Source organism: Artibeus jamaicensis, unplaced genomic scaffold, assembly GCF_021234435.1.
Source record: "Artibeus jamaicensis isolate MK-2021 breed Jamaican fruit bat unplaced genomic scaffold, CSHL_Jam_final contig_729, whole genome shotgun sequence".
NCBI lineage: Eukaryota > Metazoa > Chordata > Mammalia > Chiroptera > Phyllostomidae > Artibeus > Artibeus jamaicensis.
Genome location: NW_026521939.1, coordinates 5,474,895 through 5,497,623, shown reverse-complemented (window position 1 = coordinate 5,497,623; position 22,729 = coordinate 5,474,895). Strand labels below are relative to the sequence as shown.

General features: G+C 49.6%; 1 protein-coding gene across 3 annotated transcripts in view; it reads left to right on the top strand.

Moving 5' to 3' along the window:
- The window catches only part of SNX29 (sorting nexin 29), a 569,005-nt gene extending 549,829 nt beyond the window's left edge, over window positions 1-19,176 (top strand). For all 3 annotated transcript variants that reach the window (XM_037151196.2, XM_053672142.1, XM_037151198.2), the window contains one exon: window positions 13,499-19,176. In XM_037151196.2, the coding sequence (XP_037007091.2) occupies window positions 13,499-13,625 (127 nt within the window). In that variant the 3' untranslated portion in view covers window positions 13,626-19,176. The remainder of the gene's footprint in view (window positions 1-13,498) is intronic.
- The last annotated feature ends 3,553 nt before the right edge of the window (window positions 19,177-22,729 follow it).

Sequence of the window (22,729 nt, the reverse complement as noted above, 5' to 3'; positions counted from 1 at the left end):
ATTTCATCTGTGTGTTGGGGACTGCGGCACCATGGCAACATGCCCAAGAGGCTTATTAAAGGAGCCTCCATTAAAAAAAAAAAAAACGGAGACACAAAATTCCTCAGCACATCCTGTGCTTCTTGCTAAGTGGTTCCAGACCTGGCACTGGTGGCAGCTGGGCCTGGTTCACAGGTTGGCCTCTCCTGGGCACCTCCGAGCCCAGTACAAGTGGCAGCCATCTGCGGGTTGCTTTGTAGCTCATGCTGAGTGGCCCCAGGCAGAACACAGGTAGGAGCTGACCCTGGCCTGCACCTCCCAGGAATCCTCATGGCCAGCTCTCCTGGTGGACAGCTTCAGCTCATGTTGAAACACCACCCAACCACTTCCCCAAGGGACACACTCAAGGAGTAGACGCATTGGGTGCCAGAGCCCCACTGAAGTGAGCCTGCTCCATTAGGTTGACCCACGCACAGCAGATCCTCTGCTGTTGTCGCAGCCAGTCCTCACAGCTGCTTGGCCTGGTGGGAAACCCCTCCCATGGGACTGCCAAGTGCTATCGGAACTCAACTACAGGGGGAGGGCGCACACGGCTCACACAGGAAGTGCACCTGGAGTGCCTTGCCTGGCTTGAGTAACCGAGGAGGCTATACCAGACAGGATAGACTTTCAACAAAGGTTATAATAAGAGACAAAGAAGGACCCAGCAATTCCACTTCTGGATATTTTTAAAAACCAAAAATACTAAGTCAAAAAGACATACACATCCATATGTTCATTGCAGCATTATTTACAGTAGTCAAGATATGGAAGCAACCTAAGTGTCCCTAAATAGGTGAATGGATAAGGAAGAAGTGGTGCATATATACAATGGAAAATGACTTAGCCATAAAAGAGAATGAAATTTTGCCATCTGCAACAACATGATAGACCTAGAGGGTATTATGCTGAGGGAAATAAGTCAGAGAAAGACAAATTACATAATATCACTTATAGGTGGAATCTAGAAAACAAAAGTAAAGAACCATCAGGACAGAAATAGACTCAGTAGATAGAGAGCTTTTTGATGGTTGCCAGATGGGAGGGCAGTAGGGTGAAAAGGTGAAGGAATTAAGTACAACTTGGTAGTTACAGAACAGCGGCAGCGATGCAGAGTAGAGCATGGGGAGTATAGTCGGTAATATTGTAATGACTACGTATGGTGTCAGATGGGCACTAGATTTATCAGGGAGAGTACTTCATAAGTTATATAAGAGTCTAAGCACTGGGTTATACACCCGAAACTAACACAATATCCTACATCACTGTGATTGAAAAGTTAAAATGTATTCAAACAAAAAACAAAGCGGCTACAACAATTTACACTCCACAGGCAGTGCATGAGGGTTCTGATATCTCCACACCCTCACCAACGCTTGTCATTATCTGTCCTTTCGATGGTAGCCATCCTATGGGTATGAAATGGTAATGTCATTGTACTGTTGATACTTACTTCCTGATAATTCATAATGCTGAGTATCTTTTCATGTCTTTATTGGTCATTTGTCTATCTCTTTTGGAAAAATGACTATTCAAATCCTTTGTTCATTTGTTTCTATCACCTGAGGACATTTTTTTTCAATACTTTTAGAGAGAAAGGAAGGGAGAGAGGGAAACATCAGTGTGAGAAACAAGCATCAATTATGGAAGTTGCCTTTCACACATATGCCCAGATGGGCACGTAGGCCTCCGGACTGGTGGTCACACGCCCCTGCACTTGAACGGGCATCGAAACCACAGCCTTTCAGTTACAGTATGACACTCCAGCCAGCTGAGCCGCACTGGCCAGGGCATCTTTGTCCATTTTTTAATTGTTATATATCTTTTTACTGTGATCCCATCTTACACGTGAGAAATCTGTGTCCCATGGAGTATCAGTGACCTGTCCAGGATGCTCAGCTGGTAAACAACGGAGTCAAAGATTTCTGTCCCCAGGGCCCCTGCTCTTTCTATCAGGGAAGGAGCCCAAGTCACTGTCTCCTAGGAGACCCAGACAGACAAGAGGTGCTCATTCATGCTGAAAAAAGCAGCAGTTTAAAAAGACTGCCTTTTTTCAGCCAAGCTTATTGAGATTGAGGTATAATTTACATGTAAAATTAGCACTTTTTATTGTACAGTGCTGTGAGCTTTGACAAAGGCATGGAGTCATGTACTACCACCGCCACCACGGGACAGAACAGCTGTCCCACCCCGCAGCCCCCGGGGCCTGTCTGCAGTCAGCCCCTGGCATCACTGGCTATCCTCTGGGCCCGTCATTTTGCCTTTTCCAGAACGTCACGACTGGAGTAAGACAGGGGGTAGCCTTTGAGCAAGATTTATCTGACATGCCAAAAACATACATTTTGAACAAGAGAACATTCACCCAGCCAGTATTTGGGGTGGTAAGTGAACCAAAAGTGATACATCAGAAAAGTATTTTTAATGGCTTAATATGCATTAAATCCATGTTTATGGATTTATTAAATTCAGTCCAAAGTAACCTAAAAATAAAGGTACTTAAAGAAAAAACCAGTAGGTTTTCAGATTTGGGGAAAACAATGTGGAAAGCATAATAGATGATAAAAATGGAATCTGGGAAACACTGCTACATGTCCCAACCACAACTCTGGGCAGAGTGACCTGGGCCTCAGTGACAGTTATGTCCCATGATAAACAAACATGCAGGGGGTCTGAGAGTCATACCCACAGGTGGCCTCTGCCCTTGTCACTGACCCTGGGGACCAGAGGAGCTTCACAATCTAGACCGGCGGTCCCCAGTCTTTCTGGCACCAGGGACCAATTTCATGGAAGACAATTTTTCCACGGGCCGGAGTGGGGGGCGTGGTTTCAGGATGATTCAAGTGAATTACATTCAAGCTCACCTCCTGCTGTGCAGCCTGGTTCCAAACAGGTCCGCACTGGTACCAGTCTGTGGCCCAGAGGTTGAGGACCCCAATCCAGACCAGTGGCTCTGAAGGTCCTGTCTGTGGTTAGGAGCCTGCCCCAGAGAGTGTTCTTCAAGTGAAAAATAGTGCATTCTACTAAAAGGAGTGGCTTTTATTCCGAGAGGCTGTACTTTGTGTCAGTATTAGTGACAATGCAAATAAATGGATTGGACAACGTGTTTTATGTCCTTAGTTGGCAAACGTAGCAACCTAGTATGGGTGTTAACATATTGGTCGTGGAATTGAGCCAGTGATGGGGAAACCACTGGCCAAGGCTGGGCCATAATGAGTTTGTTGCCACTGAAAAGTTGTCATCTCTCACCACTGGCTAAGTGGGTCTACACCTGTGGAAAGTGGATTAGAACTCATAGGCTTCACATATTTGTGTCATCTCTTGGCCTTCCTGGCCCATACATTGCCCTGCAGACTGTGGCAGCATTGTCACGTGGCCTGTCTTTGTCCACCTGCCTGGAAAGCCCTTTTCCTCCCCCTCTACCCTGCTGAGCTTTCTCATCCTTCAATCCTGGCCCTCCCCAGCTGCCTCCCTCCCAGTACCGTGTGCGGCTCCTGTTTGGTCGCTCCTGCTCCCTGCCCTACCCCACCCCCAGTCAGATCCCTGCTGTGAGCATCCAGAAGGTAGAAATTGAATCTGTGATCTTCATTTCCCCAGGGCCTAGCACAGGGTCTGGCCCCAGCTACCGGGAGACAGTGCTCGTCTCCTGGTCTTCATTACGGCAAGGCCAGAGTCTTCTCGCCCTGGTTTGCCGGCATATCTTAAAGCCGGATTACCTACTGGGTTTGCTCACGGACTGATTTCTCCAGGCCATCTCCAAACTTCTTGCTAATCTCTCTCCTATCTCTGTGGCTTTTTAGGGCTGCCTGATAAGACAAGACCACCCTTTGCCATATCAAGACAAAGAGGCTCATTGCATTCCAGAAAGACTAGGATGGTCTCTTTAGGGAAGGCACCTCCTGCTGCCTTTCAGTCTCGTCCCTCAGGTCAGACAGAAGTAGGGAGTGGATGAGTTGGCTCTGGGAAAAGGAAATGGGAGGTTTGGGAATTTACTGTGTTTTAGTATTTGTAAAGACTTTGTAAAAGCCTCTACTCCGTTCCCTTGACATATTGATGCCTCTGCAGCCCAAGTTCCTAAGATTTTTGCCAGATTTTCATCTGCTGCTTACATACATGTCAGTTATCTCAAGGCCTTGAACAAGCCATATTTATTCCTAACCCTGACAGACTCGGTAAATAAGAGATCTGTCCAAAAAAAGTCCAGCCATTGTTAATGTAATGAGAACTGTTTGCACAACATCGATGTAACCTGGCAGCCAAGGAGAGTGGACCGGAGTGTGCATGTGTGAACAATGATGGCCACACTGTACTGGTCCGTGGGGATGGTAGACACCATAGAGTGAGCCTGTGCACTGTGTGGCCCTTGCTTTCAAAATGACTGAGCAAGTAGAGCAACACATCTACAACAGATGTCATTAAGCTTGAACATTCCTTCACAGAAAGTATTCAGATGATTCAGAGGCCGCAGCAGCTATGGGCAACTGGTGATCTGCAGCTTCATCACGACAACACTCCCACTCGTGCGTCATGTCTCATGCAGTTTTTTTTGGTGAAACATCATATCACCCAGGTGACTGAGCCCCGCTGCAGCCCATATGTAACACCCTGTGACTTCTGGCTTTTCCCAAAACTAAAATCACCTTTGAGAAGGGAAGAGATTTTAGACTGTTGATGAGATTCAGAAAAATAGGACAGGGTAGCTGATAGCGATTCCAACAAAGGATTTTGCTGAGTGTTTGGAGCAGTGGAAGAAACACCAGAAAAACTGTGTGAGGTCCCAAGGTGCCTACTGTCATAGGGACCGAGACGTCATTGTCCTATGTACAGTGTTGCTTATATCTTCTTCAGTAAATGTCTCTATTATTCATAGTGTGTAGCTGGATACTTTCTGGACAGACCTCATGTTGAGTGGTAGGAAGGACTGATACCATCCCCATTTCACAGATCAGAAAACTGAATCTTTGGAAGGTATGTATCTTCATCCACGATCCTAACATGCCTGATTCTGAATATGGAGTGAAATTCATTCTTATGGTGGAGATGGAGCCTTTCCTGCTATCCAGACCCCCCTCCTTGCTTTTCCTGTCTATAAAATTGGGGCAGACACAGCCCTGCATTAAAACAGTGTGGAGGATCAGGAACACATGGTACTTTGCTCAGTGGCTCTGTTCTTGCCTAGCCCCAGAGCCACAGCCCACTTGCTTATAAAACCACAGACAGGCCTGGCTGGTGTAGCTCAGTGGATTGAGCACAGGCCTGCCAACCAAAGGATCACAGTTTGATTCCCAGTCAGGGCATATGCCTAGGTTGCAAGCCAGTTCCCAGCAGGGGATGCACAAAAGGCAACCATACATTGATATTTCTCTCCCTCTCTCCTTCCCTTCCCTCTAAAGATAAATAAATAAAATCTTAAAAAAAACAAAAACAAAAAAAAACACAGACAAGCTGGGGAACAAACTGAGCTAATTTCTCTCTGGCCAGATTTCTGTGGGGGATGAGGTAGAAAGTGGCACCGTCATTCCTTAAGTCTCCCAGTGCAGTAGGCAGGGAATTAGTGGCTAACGAGGGCTATGAGGAATGACAATTTCACTTTGAAGACAGAGAATGTGATGAAATGGGCAGCAGTAGCTGCAGCAAGGGCTCCAGTGAGCTTTGGTAGAAACAAAAAAATCAATGGCCTTTATTGAAGTCTGTCCTCATCAACTTGAAGTCTTCCCACATCCCTGGAAACTGCCTGCACACAGCCCTGGGGCTCTGCTATAGCGAAGGTACCTGAGGGGGACACCAGGTCTCCTCCCCTCTCAGTACCGACTCTTCCCTATCTCCCTCTACCCCAGGCCCTTTCTCCTCTGAGTCTACACATACCCACAGTCCCATGCCTTCAGACACTACTGCTAAGCCATAGGAAATTAACACGAGATCTACCCTCTTAATAAATTTTAAGTGTGTAATACCATATTGTTGCCTATAGGCACAGTATTGTACAGCGAGTCTCTAGAGCTTCTTCACCTTACTTGGCTAAAACTTCATACCTATTTATTAACAACTCCCCACCCTTACCTCTCTCCACTTTTAGTAACCATTATTTTAGTTTTTGATTCTACCAGTTCGACTGTGTTAGGTATGGTATTGAGGGATTTATCCTTCCATGACTGGTTTAGCTCATTCCTCCAGGAATGTCCTCCAGGTTCATCCATGTAGGCGCATAAACCTGAACACTGTTCCATTGTATGCATATGCCGCATTTTTATCCACTCATCCCCCGGGGAGATTAGGTCATTTGAGATCCCGGGTTTAATTTTTTTTTTTAAATAAATACCCAAAAGTGGGATTGCAGGACCATATGGTAGTTCTATTTGTAATTTTTTGAGGAATCTTCATACTGTTTGCTATAGCAGCTGCACCATTTTGCATTCCTATCAACAGTCTTCAAGGGTTTTAAGTTTGCACATCCTCGCTGACACTTGGTGTCTTGTTAGTTTGTTTTCTGTAATAGCCATCTTGTCAGGTGTGAGGTGGTTTCATTGTGGTTTGATTTGCATTTCCCAGATTGAAAAATACGCTAAGGACTTGAATAGACATTTCTTTGAAGAAGACATGCAAATGGCTAACCAGTATTGGAAACTATTAGATCATTTTTGACCTGGAAAAATGGCGGTTTCATGCACTCTGGGCCTGTATATGCCAATGACTCCCCACTCTCTTTGCTCCAGTTCAGCTCTTTCAACAGAGCCAGACCTGTTTATCCGGCTGCCTTGTCTTCCATTCATCCATCTACCAGTATGGAAGCCTCCAGCTGGATCTTCCACAGCTGTCATCTCCTCAGCTTGTCCCCAACTAAACTCATCTTCCAGGGGCTTCACCGCCACCCATTCTTCTGTGTTTGTGGCATTCCTACAACAGTTCTGCTCCAGTCCCACCCAGCACATCCTTCATACCCAGGCCCCAGTCCAGCCCACCCCTGGGTACCTACCACCTGCACTCACTGTCATGCCCTCAGCCACAGCAGCAGACACTCCCTGAGTCCTAAGGTACCAGGCATGGATATTTGACAGACATTATCTCAGTGACTTCTCCCTACATCCCCGAGGAAAACCCTGCCTTCTAGGGAAGTGAAGCAGCTGGGCCGCATCTGCCAAGCTCCAGGCCCACACATCCCACCACAGGGCCCTTCTGCCTTCATGCGTGCTGTTCTCTCTCAAACCTAGAGGGCCCTTCTCACAGCAAGCCATCCAGATCACTACGGCTCACCCTTCTTGGCTCTTCCTCCTCCAGGAAGTCCTCTCTAACTACCCCAGTGAACAAGTCTGGTGCACTGATCACAATAGCCCGTGTTTGCTGGTGTTGAAGTAGCCACCATGTTCCCCTGTAACGGTCTGCTCTAGGGTCTGCCCTGCCTGCTCCCCAGTGAGACTGTGGGCTCCTCAGACTCCTATTAACCTCTGTATCACTCATTGCCTAGCATGGTGTCTGGCAAAGCTCACATTTTCCGAGTGGTTACTCTTGCCAGGTATTGTCCTAACTTCACCCAGTAATGCTCAAAACCACCCTACTTTTATTATATCCAGGACATCTAGGCTCAAAAAAAGCAAGGAACTTACCTAAGGAATGCAGCTAGTAAGTGGCTTTGCCTGGGTTTCACTCCTGAGTCCTAATCCCAGTACCATGAGGATCATTACCCCCAGGACCAGGACTGCCCTGGACCCGGTGCTGGGCTGCCTTCTCACACAGCCAGTGCCTTGTGTTGAAAAACAAAATGAAGTGGCCAGTGTCCTTGGCCCTGTTAACTTGTGACTCTCTCTTCCCAAAAGCCACTTATCTCTGGGCCCAGCTGGCTCTGGTCATTGCAGGCAGGGCTAATCTGGCTTTGCACATCATGCCCAGTGATGGCAACGGCCACAGGCTTAGGGTTGGACCCCCAGTGTGAGGGGAGGGGGTTGGTTTAAATGACATTTACACATAAGCCCACCTACACAGTATGAATAGACATTCCTTCCAGCATCTTCAACCCATCCTCTAAGGGGTGTCTGGGGGATAAAGAGGCTTTGGTCTCATGAGTGTTTTGAAAGAAGAGAGGAATGTGTTGGTTTTGGGCCTATGGCCAAATGCCACTCTGAAGGGGGACGGTGCAGCAAAGCAACTGGACTGGCTGCAGAAATGATAAGAGATTCCTGCTTTGTTCAAGGTGGAATGTTTCCTTTCCTTCCATGTGCAAAAGACAAAGCATACCCATTCCCAAGGCAGACAGAAATAACTAGGGGGCTGCTTCACTTGCCACCCTACTGAGCTATCGTTCCTGACATGAAACAAGGGAAGTCTCATTGAGCACAGTGGCCATGTCCCTGAAGACACATGAAAATCAGATAATCATAAACTGAACCACTCCTGAGAAACCAAAGGACTTGGGCCACCCTGCAGGGACCCTTAGGTGGGCGTCATAATTTCTTTTGAGTGTGACTCACTCCCTAAACTCATCTGAACTGGGCCTGGATGATCCCGGATCTACCACTTCTTCACCGGGTGGCCTTGTTCCTCCCCGAGCCCCAATGCTCATCTCTAGTGGGCTCTGTCTGCCCCTGCAGAGCCCAGCGGGCCTCAGGACCCATAGCAGGAGGCCCCTGGCATGGAGCCTGAAGACATGGAGACGTGAGAGTGAGCTTTAATCTTTGGTTTGTTTTTTTTAAAGCACTATGGACCAGTGAGATATTTATTATACAAGTATTTTTCTTATTTCTCATTTATATTTTCTCCTAGCTATAATCTCACCATTTAACAAATCCCTATTCAAATCTGTCTGTGCAGCAAAGGAAAAACCATCAAAAACAAAAAGACAACCTACTGAATGAATGAAGTTATTTGGCAACTCCTACAACTTAACACCAAAAAACCCCAAATAATCTGATTTTAAAAATGGGAAAATGTCTGTTCAGGTCCTCTGCCCAAGAGAACATGCAGATGACCAGTAGACATATGAAAAGATGCTCAACATCTAATCATCAGGAAAATGCAAATTAACACCACAATGAGATATCACCTCATACTCTGCAGAATAGCTATCATCAATAAATCAAAAAACAACAAATGTTGGAAAGGCTGTGGAGAAAGGGAAACCATTGTGTTTATTAATGGAACTGTAAATTGGTGCAGCCATTATGGAAAATAGTATAGAGGTTCCTCAAAAAAATTAAAAATAGAACTCCCTTGTAACCCAGCAATCCCGCTTCTGGGTATTTATCCAAAGAAATCCAAAACATGAATTCAAAAAGATATATGCACCCCTCTGTTTACTGCAGCATTATGAACAACAGCCAAGATATGTAAGAAACCATATGGAAGTAAGTATCCATCAGTAGAAAATTGGATAAAGAAGATGCGGGACAATGGACTATGACTCAGCCATAAAAATAATGAAATCTTACCATCTGCAACAACATGGATGGACCTAGAGAGTATTGTGCTAAGTGAAATAAGTCAGGCAGAGAAAGGCAAATACATTATTATTTCACTTATATATGAATCTAAAAACAAAACTAAAACCAAAAACGACCAACTTATACCATACACAAAAATAACTAAAGATGGATCAAAGACTTAAATATAGGATGTGACACCATAAAAGTTTTAGAGGAGAACATGGGCAGGAGAATTTCATATATCCCACACAGCAATATTTTCACCGATATGTCTCCCATGGCAAAAGATATTAAGGAAATAAACAAAGGGGACTACATCAAATTAAAAGGTTCTGCACAGCTAAAGAAAACATCAATGAAATGAAAAGGAAACCAAATGTATGGGAAAACATATTTGTCAGTGATATCTCAGACAAGGGTTTGATCTCCAAAATATATAAACTCACACGATTCCACACAAGGAAGACAAAAAACCCAATTAAAAAAATGGGCAAAGGACCTGAACAGAAACTTATCCAAGGAGGATGTACAGAGGGCCCAGAGGCATATGAAAGGATGCTCAATATCACTAACCATCAGAGAGATGAAAATTAAAACCACAGTGAGATACCACCTCACACTGGTCAGAATGACCATCGTAAACAAATCAACAAAAACAAGTGTTGGAGAGGTTGTAAAGGGAACCCTAGTGCACTGTTGGTGGGAATGCAGGCTGGTGCAGCCACTGTGGAAAACAGCATGGAATTTCTTCAAAAAACTAAAGATGGAACTGCCTTTGACCTGACAATCCCACCGCTGAGATTTTACCCTAAGATCCCTGAAATACTAATTCAAAAGAACCTTATGCACCCCAGTATTCATAGCAGCACAATTTACAATAGCCAAGTGCTAGAAAGAGCATAAGTGCCCGTCAGTAAATGAGTGGATCAAAAAACTGTGGTATATTTACATAATAAACACTACATAGCAGAAAGAAAGATCTCCTTCCCTTCACAACAGCATGGATGGACTGGAGAGCATTATGCCAAGGGAACTAAGCCAGGCAGTGAAAGACAAATACCATATGATCTCACCTTTAACTGGAATATAATCAAGAAAACAAACAAATGAGCAAAATAGAACCAGAAACATTGAAATAAAGAACAAACTGATCTAAGGGTCGCTGGTTTAATGCCCAGTCAGGGCACAGGCCTGGGTTGCAGGCCAGGTCCCCAGCAGGGAGCATGAGAGGCAACCACACATTGATGTTTCTCTTCCTCCCTTCCCTCTCTGTAAAACGAAATAAATAAATAAAATATTTAAAAATAAATAAAATATTTTTTAAAAGAACAAACTGACAGTGACCAGAGGGGATAATGGAAGGGGCAAGTGAAGGAGCAGGGATAAAGGACCCCTGGGTACGGACAGTGGGGTGGGAGGGGTGAGGGAGAGCTTGGGGGAAAACTGGGACGACTGTAATTGAACAACAATAAAAAATAAATGGACAAACAAAACAAACTCAACAGATACAGAGAACAAATTGATGGTTGCCAGAGGGGGAGGGGGGTCTTGGGAGACTGGGTGAAACAGGTGAAGGGGTTAAGTAGTACAAATGAGCAGCTATGCAGACAGTCGTGGGGATAAAGTGCAGCGTAGGGAATCTAGTTAATCACACGGTGATAACTACGTGTGGTGTCACGTGGTGCTGGACTCACCAGGTGGTCAGTTTACAAGGTATGTAAATGTCTAAGCACTATCTTTTACACCTTAACCTAATATAATAATCTATGTCAACTATAACTGAAAAATAAAATTTTTAAATAGTTCTAAAAAAGAAAATGCAAACATTAGTGCATAAACCACCAATGAAATATGTTGTTGTGCTTTAAAGCCTTTCAAACTGAGACACACCAAGGTTCGTTGAGCTGCCAGTGATACAGAGTTAAGAAGTAAAGATAGTAAGTGCTGTTGGTGGGGGGAAGTCTGTGCTAGACAGGTCATGAACCCAGAGATGTCCACATCCTGTTCCCTGGAGCCAGAAAGGTGTCTCTTTACACGGCGAAGGGGCTTCGCAGGTGTGATTACGGGTCCCGGGAAACAGGAGGTTGTCCGGGCAGGCCCAGTGTGAATCCGTAGAAGGGGGAGAAGGAGCGGAAGATGGCGCACTGCTGGCTTTCAGGATGGAAGGACCACCAGCCTTAGAAGCTAGAAAAGGCAAGGAAGCAGCTCTCCTCTCGAGCCTCCAGGAGGAGCTACCTGGCCACCGCCTGGACTTTAGCCCCATAAGACCCATTTGGGATGTCCGACCTCCAGAACTGCAGGACAGCACACTGTGTTGTCTCAAGCCACTAAATGTGTGGCAGTGTTAGAGCAGCCACAGGAACTAAGACAGAGTCCACCTCCCCTGCGTTCACAGCCACAGCCCAGGCTTCCGTGTGCTCTCTGGGCCCAGAGCACCGGCCCCTCCGGTCCACCCCACCCAGCAGGCACCAGTCACCGAAAATGCAGCCGGCTGTGGACTTCCTGCCGAATCCTTCAGCTGTGCCTTTTACTTTCAGGTCCCATCCCTGTCCCCCTCCCCCAGGCCTGCCCTCCAGCCCCACACAGCCCTCTCTGGGGCACTGCCTGCCATCGCTTGCCCCTCAGGCAGGCTCTGGTTGCGCGTGTAACCTAAGTCCTAGCAGGTGACGTTCTCACGTCGCGCTGCACCCCAGCTGTGAGCCCCACAGGGCCTGGGAGAACCTGTGTTGTTCACTGTTGTGACCCCCGTGCCCAGGGCCTCGCTTGGGCCACGTGCGTGTTCAGGAAAGGTCCGTGGGATGGAGGAATGAAGGAACATCCTTCAGGGTTTTTCTATACATGACCGGGTTAGACACCCCTACTGTCTTTTTTAATATAAAAGAGTATTTTAATTCTTGTCCTTAGAAACTATATAGACCATGTATGATTTGTAAATGAGAGTGCCAAACAAGAATGTCCATTGTGCCTGTGCCTCCTCTTCTGTCTGGTCACTCAGCAGTGTGATGCTATCAGCTGTGATTGTCGTCGCTCGTCATTTCACATTGCTCTTATCCACGCATTCGCCACTGTCTGCTTTCCCTCCCACACGAAGTCAGACCCACTTTTCACCCTGACACATAGCAGCTCTGAGGCCATGGCACTAAAAGTCTGTGCCATGCTGTGTTTTGAATGGCATCGCTTTGAGTGGCATGCCTCATTCTCCCTGACTTTCCACATCTCGTGTGTTGCTAGAGAAAACGTTGTGCCTGGGTCTTTCCGTCCCACCCATCTCATCACTGGCCCCAGTAACTGCACAGAGATCTTTTGGGAACCAAGCTGCTAGCTACTTTACTTGTCTTACAAACTGGTGAGGCACCTGTAATACAGGTCATCGAAGCATTGCTTCCCTTTTTCTTCTTCTACAATCTAATCTTTAGTCTTTTCCTGAAGCTCCAGCCTGACAGCCCTGCGCCAGGAGGCCCTACTCCGCCCAACTCTATTTAACGGTCCCCCTGGGTCAGTAAATGCACCCACCGTTGTCCTTAAAGGCTCCTGCAGCCCCATCTCATGGGTGCTGATAGTCAGGGTCAGTATCCCCCGTGCTGGATCCGCATTTTGTTCCCTGTTTTTGGCTCCTCCGCACTTGTGATGAACAAACTCCTCTAATTAGACCTTGGCGTCCATCCGACTACTCTCCCAGGATAAACTGTGCAGGAAGTCCCTCCCCTGTTTGTGCTGCACCTCTTTCATGACTTTACATGCAGTGTTCTCCAAAGCATCCTCTTTCCTGTGGCTCTGAAATGTGCCTTTGCTGAAAGATCAGTGAAAATGGGGGGAGAACACCATGGTTGTACCTTCTTTCATAGCCTTAAAATACGGTTAAGCCGCTGGCCCAAGCTAGTTTGGACCACAACAACGCTTGAGTGCTTTTCAAAGACAGAACATTTACACAACAATGTGGACCTGCAGTTTCTCCATGTTGCACTCAGCAGTCAGAGCTGGCGACCACTGCCCTTGACTCTTGCAGGGCTCCCACTCCTCTGCATTCGGAACCCCGACTTACTCAGATTCTCCCCTGCTCTGTCTTACAGTGACGTTACACCCGGAGAACCACTGAACAAGAACAGCCGGCCCAAAGTGGCTTCCCGCTTCCCCAAGCTGTCCCGCAGTCACCCCAGGGAGACGCGCAATGTGGAGCCCCAGAGCGGCGACCTCTGACCTTGATGGAATCGCAGACTCAGGCCCCCTGTGTGCTGCGCCAGCTGCCTCCACCCTGGCTGCTCTGCATCCAATGCGGCCGCAGCAGCCAGCCCCTTACACCTTGGAGTGACAACCACCTCCACCGGGTGAACCCCAGAGAGCACACCTTCCCCACCAGTCCATGGCACCCTGATTAAACTGGTCAGTCAGAAAGCAAGGTGGCTCCTTGCTGGACAGGCTCGGGCACACGGGCACCACTCTCCCAGGGTCTGCCCTGAGCAGCAAGGGCCGCTGTCTCCTCCCCGGCCCAGGGGCCGGCAGGAGGGCGGGCACCAGGTTGGGCATGGAGCCCCTAGTCAAGATGCACAACTTTGCTATTTCATTTGGTCAGAAGATTCACTCAGAAACAACCTCTTGACTCTTTCCCACACGGGAATTAGAATGACTGTTACAGGTTTGGTTTTTTTTTCCGTTTAATGTAATTGCCTGCTACAACCTATGGCCAGATTGGGGTGGGGGCTGCTATTCTCCATTTTACTTTCCACTAGTGGTCATTAGACACCCTAGTTTCACCACCATGGCCAGCAGCAGCTCTGTGGCATCACTGCTCCCGGGACCCAGTGTGGTGGCCTTCCTGTGAAAGAGCCATTAAGTGATGCTAAACTGGGGTTCTGGGAGCACAACTGGCTTCTAGAAGGTCCCGCCTGTGTGGGAAACCTGAGGCCCTCGGACCCACGTGCACCTTTGTCAGGTTTGGGTGAACCTTACCCATCCAGGCCGGAGTCAGCAGCAGCAACCTGGTGACCCCATGTTGAAGAGCCCCGACCTGTCCAGAAATCAGGGGCCCTGGCCTCACAAGCCCCGAGGCCTCAAGGCCGTGAGAGACTCGGCTCTGCAGAAGGCTCTGGGAGCCCCCTGGACGTCATACCCAGCTCTGGAGCTCCGTGGCCACGCTGTGGCCCTCCGTGTACTTGGACACGGTGTCCACCTTGCACAGATTGTGATCATCCCTACCTGAACCCTAAAGACACGGGCCCGCAGTGCGCCCCTGCCCCCCAACATGATCTTGTGGGGACAGGGCCCTGGCTCCCCTGGACCGAGTCCCCTGTGCCCCATCTCAGAACAGGCCCTGCCGACAGGCAGGAGGAGGATAAAGGTGAGAGCGTGGCAACCGCTGCGGCTGCCTCCCAGCAGACCCCTCCCCGGACCAGCGCATCGGCTGATGTTCATGGCGAGAATCACGGAGCTGTCTTCCCCCTGGGCAAGAGCTGTCTTCAGCTGCTGAGTACCATTTTGAAGAGTTTGCATTTTCTGGAGGAAATATTAACGAACTAGATACAAAACTGTAAAACAGACTACCCGGGAATAAGTTAAACTGGAAGAGAGAACGTGGGAGTCAGACGGTGTGCATGTGGCGGGGGGTCGGGGGTGACCCACGCCCTCGGCCTGGGGGTGTCAACTCCTCAGCACAGAGCTTGGTGAATTGGCCGGGTGTGCACTGAGCATTTCCTGGACAGAAAGGCTCTGGGGAGACTCACCCGGAAGGTTGTTATGCTGTGTTCTGTCAGCCCCATGAACCTCATCCAGGGCAATTCTGAGGCTGACTTGATGTATGCACAGCCCTGCAGCTGGAGGCAGGAGTGTGTGGCAGGAGTCCCTGCTCTCAGCTCGCGGGGGTCAGAGCACCTGAGAGGCCGTGTCGTGTCCTAGAAAGGCAACATGGTTTCTTTCTTCCTTTGTCTCAGTTCCAAGTCCACAGGGCCCCTTGGGTCTCTGCGGCTGGCTGCTCTGAACAGAGCCTCCGGGACTAAATTGTCGGGCCTCTCAGAGTTCAAGCTGCGCTGCACCCTGATGCCCACTTTGTGTTTCCTCCCCTCAGTCGTTTTGAAGTCCGTCTGCCATCCCCACTGAAAGACCGTCCCAGCACCGCTTGTCTGGACAGTGGGACCTGCCCTGAGACGTCTCCTTTTTGTGCGTATGATATGGAGGAAAACTACCCACTCCCAGTGGCCCCACCTGGGCCTGGGACCGGGGTTCTGATCGGCCAGTCTTTTTGGTACCTGACCCGAAACATCTGCGTGCGAATCTGGCCTAGCCTTCTGCAACCAGCCCTCCAGGAACCTGCTTCCAAGCTACGACAGGACCGACGCTAAGTCCAGAGAAGAAAGCCCACACCCAGCCTGTAATTAAAAAGAAGGAACCCTGCCCCCCCCCCCATTTTTAAAAGCTTAACTATTCATGGAAAACTTGCCCTACTCTCCCAAAGTGAAGATTGTGAAAGCGCGTTCCTAGGGGCCCTGCGGGCATCATCTACAGCTTGCTCTTTGCACCGCTGTTTTGTGATCATGCAGAAACCCTGGGACCATCTTCAATGCACAGACCACGCCCTGGTGTCAGCTTAGACATGCATGTGACATGCACATTGCAGCAGTTCCTCAAAGCCTTAACTCTGGCGCCACGCAGAATGCTCTGCAGTGATCTCATCCACTCAGCTGCTCAGCTGACCCCTAGCTCCTGAAGGAGGCAAACCACCCAGGGTCACAGGTCCAGGCTGAGAGCTGGTGCATTAAATGCCACCCCCTCAGGACATTCACCTGCACCTTCACCCGAGACCCAGTTTGGAGGGCAGGCTGTGGTCCTCCCTCTGAAGACCCACTCAGCCCCTGGGACCCGTCAGCAGAAAAGACAGCCCTGTGGAAAGGACCAATAGAAGTTGCCTGTGTCCTTGATTCAGTTAGAAGATTCTTTGGTGCCCCCAAAATTGGCAGCCAAGAGAGGAAGGCCTTCCTGTTCAGAGGGAAGCCAGTGGGGTCTGCCTGTCTCTAGAGGGCCTTGAACCTCAAGGACCGCGCCTAGATTGGGCTCAAAAGTCTATTCCAGTCCTCTCACCAAAGGCAAGCAGTCGGCTCACAGGAAGCTGTAGCAAGAACATCACTAGGGTCTGTCTCTGCCAGTGTCTCATTTGTTTTTTGCTCCGTTCCCCCAGATGAAACAAAGGAAGGGCAGAGGTGTCTCTCCTTAAAAGAGAAAACCAAAGCTCCCAGGAAGGCCGTCCAAGGCTGGTGCAGACCTAGACCTGAGCAACTCCCGACCAGGGAGCGAGCCTTCCCGCCAGCGCCTGCAGTCAGTCCACTGCTCGAGTTTGGCGTGGCCAGCTCCAGCTCGTGGACTCTCGTTCCTGGGCACACACCTCACATGTTACCAGCAAGCCCTCAATTGCAGAGAGCACAGAGCCACAGTTAAAACAACCTGACGTTTGTCTAGCTGGGCCCCTGGGGGAGGAGTGACTATCGTGTCCGTGGAGGTCGCTCTTAACACCCAATAGCCAGGCACATCCAAGGGCTTCCAGGCTACAGAAGGGGCACCTGATAGAGTTGTAAGGCCAGGACGCCGTCTTGTGAGACTGGGTAAGGGCTCAAGGACGAGGTGTAATTACAGCACTTGGCTGAGCTGTGGCTCAGAGCTTATTAAGATGAGTCCTTTGATAACCACTGAGATTTTACTGGGGCAGCAGGTTGTGTTGTGACTATAACAAAACAGAGGCAATCAAAGCTGTCACATCTCCAGGATGGATAACACCGTTATAACTAATGCAAGAGGCATCTGGCCCTGGAGGCCCAATAATTAATCCCCAGGTTTAGGGCCAGAGTCAGGAGAAGGAAGATGCCAGCCAGCCGGGTTGATCAGAAGCAGTGCAGCTTGTTTCCCAGCAGCAGGGCTACGGCCAGGCCGGCTAGTGGCCTCCTTTCTCTTGGTACCACATGGGACAGTTTGCCGGCCTGAGGACCAGGTCACGGGTTCCTGGCCTCGGCTCCCACGCCACCTGCTCACCTTCACGTGAGGGCGGCCCAGCCCAGAGATGCAGGCTGCCTCCTGCACCCATCCCCCGGCCCCGTGGAGGCCAGGCCCTGTTCTCTGGGGCCTTCACAGGCACCTTCTAACCTGTCCCTCCAGACTTCTTCCTTCATCCTGGCTCCTTTCTGCAAGCCCCAGTGCCCAGGAGTGCGCAGTCTGTCTCCTGGCCTCGGCAGGTAACTGATGGCAAAGCACAGGCTGGTTTCCACCCTCGTCCTGGGGGCGGGCAGGCCCTGACCTGCCCGAGAAAGATCCTGCCAAGGGCCCCACTGCCCCCAACATCAGATTGGCTAAGAGGGTCCCTGACAGGACACACCTCACACTCAGTCTCCAACCACGAAGGCAACGGCTGTCGCAGCTTTTCCTGTGGGCTGCACCCGGGACAGTGCTGCACACACTGGGCCGTCTCCCCGGCCTGCGGGCTGAGCCTCGGCAGACAGGACCCTTGGGGCAGGCAGGCGCCTGCCTCTGCGCAAGGTCTTTTGGAGCAATTATTTTTTAAATATTGTGAATTGTTTCACTAAATATTTGCTGTTCAGATTGGCTTCTGTGCTAATTTTACACAATTGTAGCACTGTATATTTTATCTAAGATTTCCGTGCCAAAAGCTTCATTTTCATGTGTCTGTAACACACAGTCTTCATTATGTTCCTAAAATAGAACTGCGGCTACGGGATCAGTGGGGGTGAGGGGAGAAGCCCTCTGCACTCAGCCCCCGTTGCTGACACGCACGCATCAGTCCGTCTCGGGACTACGTACGCATCTTTCCAGCCTGCAGCTGGTGCCAGGGTACGGCCCCGATTTCCTTCCCGGGGCCTTGCTGTTGTCTCTGAATTTCAAGGGCCACAGTGGGCGGGCTTTCTGACCCACCCACCCAGTTTCTTTGGGGCAGAAAACGGTCTGATTTCTCTGGAAGACGGTTGAGCCTGGGTGATGGTGCCGCCAGTAGAATGCGCTGGGTTCGTTAGTGTTTTGAGCCCAGGGGTCAGTTCTTACTGGCACACGCATGTGCTCCCATCATAACTGGAAGACCACAGCTGGCCTGTCTGGGCTGCCACCTCCCCGAGTCTGCCCACGGCTGCTTCCTGCCGTCGGGAACTGCAGGGGAGATGCCCTTGCAGAACCTGGGGCTGGGGACATGGATGGGGACGAGGTGGCGGACTGCGCCTTGTGCAGTGGTCACTGGACACTGCAGAAAGGAGCCTGCAGGACGTGTGTTTCCAGGAGCGAGGTGGTGGGGGGGCTAATCAGGATTTTTTTATTATCTAGGATTCATCCTAGAAAGAACGTCTTACCTCTGCAGCCTTAGCTTCACCATCCCTGGCACAGCCGTTCGGTAAAACACTGCTTAACCCATCAGGTACTGACGACTTCTCGGACGAGGGGGTCTTTTGAACACAGGAGCCATGTTCACCCCAGGCCGGAGGCCCTCAGCCTGGCCGAGTGGCCCAGCAGGCAGGGCCAAGACGGCAACACAGTGGAGTCCGGTCTACCGCCTGTATGTAAATGAGGCCCAGACGTGTGCAGGTTCACTCTGAAACGTGTAGTGTTATCTTAACTACCCTCTTATGTTGAGGTTTACATGATAGAATTTTTAAACAAATGTGTTTAATTTTCTAAAATTTCTTGTATTAAAATTTTCTTTTGGAATAAGCTGTGGTAATTTTGTTACAATCTGGTTGAGATACACCTCTTTACAATGACAAAATAAAAATGGTGACATTTTATAAATTAAATACTCAGTTTCGGTCTCTCTGTTTCTCATCTCAGTCTTTTTCAGCAGGTGGAGAGCAGGTGAATTTTCAGCGTATGTGTTATAAACACAGCCACCATTTGACAAGATATCCTGAACAACAGGATTTGATTGGACTAATATCAATCTAATTTGAATTGAAGAGGAGCAGAATTTCATTTTGCTTCATTATGCAGATCTGACTAAATGGGGGAGACAGAAGCACTCATTACAGGTTCCTTGCACTCACTCAAAAACAGATTGTTATCGGGCACCTACCGTACCTCAGGCCTCGGGCTGGCGCTGGGCACACAGCGGTGAACAAGACGGGAAAGGCCCCCTGCTGCCTTGGACTTACACTCAGGACAATAAAAGGCTTTTTCCCCTCAAAAGTTAGCAATCCAGATAATTACAGATTGCAGTAAGTGCCACGAAGAACTCAGCTGAGCAGGACAGAGTAAACAGGGTCTCCTGCAAACAGCCCAGACTGGGGTCCCCCCACTCGGCACTGCCGGCCCTGGCGCTGGGTAACTGGTGGGGCTGTTCTGTGCACTGAAGGACGTTTGCAGCACCCCGGCCTCCACCCACAGGTGCTAGCAGACACCTTAGGTTGTGGCAGCCAGAGATGTCTCCAGATACGGCCACATGTCACCAGAGTGAGGGTGGTCCCATAGTACTCACTATGCTTTACACCTGAAACTGATGTGATATTTTATGTCAATTGCAACTGAAAACAACAAAATAACCAGTATGGTGGTTCCTCTAAAAATTAAACATGTTAATTACCATATGACCCAGTGATCCCACTTCTGCATATGTGCTTAAAGAATTAAAGCAGAATCTTAAAGAGATATTTATATACCCATGTTCATAGCAATATTTTTTTGCAAGAGCTAAAACATGGAAGCAACCCAAGGATTCATTGACAAATGAGTGGATAAGCAAAATGGGGCTTATGCATACAATGGGTAGTATTCAGCCTTGAAAAGGAAGGAAATTCCGGCATCTGCTATAACATGGATGAGCCTCGAGGACAGAACTTATGCTAAGGAAATAAGGTAAACCCAGAAAGACTTACATGAGACACGTGGACCGGCCAGAATCCTATAGACTAAAAGTCGAATGGAGGTTGCCAGGGGCTGGGTGGGGCGAGAAGGAATGTGGTCACTGCTACTTAAAGTTCTGCAAGATGAGAGAGTTGTGGAGGGGCATGGTGGTGGTCTTTGTACAACATAATGAATTATTTAATACCACTGACCTTCATACTTAAAAATGGTGAAGATGGTCAATTTTGTTATGTGTATTTTACCACAGTAAAAAAAAAATCTGAAAATTAAAAAAACAAGTGCTTTGAAACCATAAGGACTTGAGTTCCGATCTGGACTCTGCAAGTTATTAGCTGCAGGGCTTAAGGTTCCAATTTTCATCTGTTCAACCATAAAGGGCCACCTGGGCTCTGGTCGGCCAGCTTTGTAAAGTGCCTGGCCCCAGAGGACTCACAACAGGCCACTGTCACTATGCTCAGGGTCACTCACACTCAGGAGGCGCACGCTAAGTTAGGGCTAAGGTTGCAAAGACGAAGCAGGCCAGGCCTGTCCACTCCGGCCTGGAGCGGGGACCGCCCCTGCCCTCTCGCCAGCTGGGTGAACACAGGCATGGTGGCCTCTCCTGCAGGCTCACGAAGTTTCTTCTCACGGAATGTGGCCCCCCCACACCCCCGCCCAGGCTGGCTCTGCAGGAATGGCGTGCACGCAGTAGGGATCAGCCCAGGTCTTCAGAGGATGGCAATGCTCACCTTCCTCATTCCCGCCCTCCCCCCAGGGACCCGTTAACCTGCCATGAGGGGGCAGGGGAGGCAGCTTGTCCTGGAAGCTGTCCTGGCGGTGGCCTTGCAGCCCACCAGATGGATAAGCAGGGGGAAGGCTTCCTATCCTCACCCAAGGGGCTGGCTTCCGAGGACCCCGTTCAAGTCCACTGACTAAGGGGTAAGAAGGCATATAGTGCCTTACGCTGGGCCTCCTGCAGCCTGACGAACGGGCACCCCGAGGCCACCAGCACCCCTGCACGCCCCATCTTTACTGACGAACAAGGGCTCCTAATGCCCGCACCTCATCCCCGGAATGAGTGTTTGTTATCTTACATGGTGCGGGGTGTTGAATGGCTGCCCCCAAATTCATTTCTGCACAGAACCCATGAATGTGTCCTCACTGGGAGGAGGGTTTTGGCAGATGTCACCGGTTTAAGATGAAGTCATGCTGAGTGAGTGTGAACCATAATCCAATGACAGTGTCCTTAGAGAGGAAAATTCGGACACACAGACGTACGTACACCTGCAGAGGAAAGACGGCCATGTGAGGACGGAGGCAGAGATGGGAGGGACGCAGCTGCAAGACAGGGGACGCCAGGGCTGCTGGCTGCCGCCAGCAGGTGAAGGGGGGCGGACCCTCGCCAAGCCTGACAGGAATCAACCCACCCTCTGACCCCTTGCTTGTGGACCTCTGGCCCCCTGAACTGTGAGAGACTAAATTTCTGTCCTTTCAGATTCGCCAGTTGGTATCAGTTTGTTACAGCAGCCCCGGAAACCGTGCAGACGGCCAGAGGGCCTTGGCAGCTGAGTAAGTGAAGGGTATGAAGAGATTACCCTGGGCCACCCGGGTTGTCCGATGTAATTATAGGGACCCTGAGAGAGAGGCAGGAGGGTCAGGATCAGAGGAGATGTGGTGGGGGAGAGAGGTTGGAAGACGCAGCACCACTCACTTCGAACATGGAGGAGGGAGGGGTGGGCCACAAGCCAAGGAATGTGAATGGCTGTAGAAGCTGGAAAAGGCCAGAGAACAAACGCACCTTCTGAACAACACTGACCCCACACTGGCCTGGGCGTCCAGTGACCTCAAACAGGAAGAAAGGCCACCAGGACCGGTGGCCATTCAGCGCTCTCAGCCCCCACTGCTCCTCCTGCAAACCCGGCCCTGTGGATGGGGAGTCAACCAGACTGGGGCCTGGGGAAGGCTTTTCGGGTAACTAGAACAAGCTGGACTATTTCAGGACACATGTCCCCTTTGATGATGCTGCGGGCACCTAAACGGTTTATGACATCTTGGGGTTATTCTGAAAGACATAGGAGTAAGAATGGGACATGGCTTCTTGTCCTCAAAAATTGTCATTCCACTGGGTAAACAAAATGTGGTCTATCCACATAATGAAATATTATTTGGCCTTGAAAAGGAAGGCGATTCTGGTCCCGGCACTTTGAGGACATCACGCTAAGTGAAGTAAGCCAGTCCCCAGTGCACGAACCCCATATGATTCCACTTTGGTGAGGCGCCCAGCACGGTCAGACTCGGACGGAAGGTGGCAGGGAGTTGCCAGGGGGAGAGAACGATGGGGGTTGGTGTTCGTGGGGACAGAGTGTCAGTTCCACAGGTGAAAAAAGTTCCGCAGATGGGTGGCAGGGACGGCTGCACAGCAGTGCGTGTGCTTGACGCCGCTCCACTACACGCCTAGAAACGGTCAAGGCTGTAAATGTGATGTTACG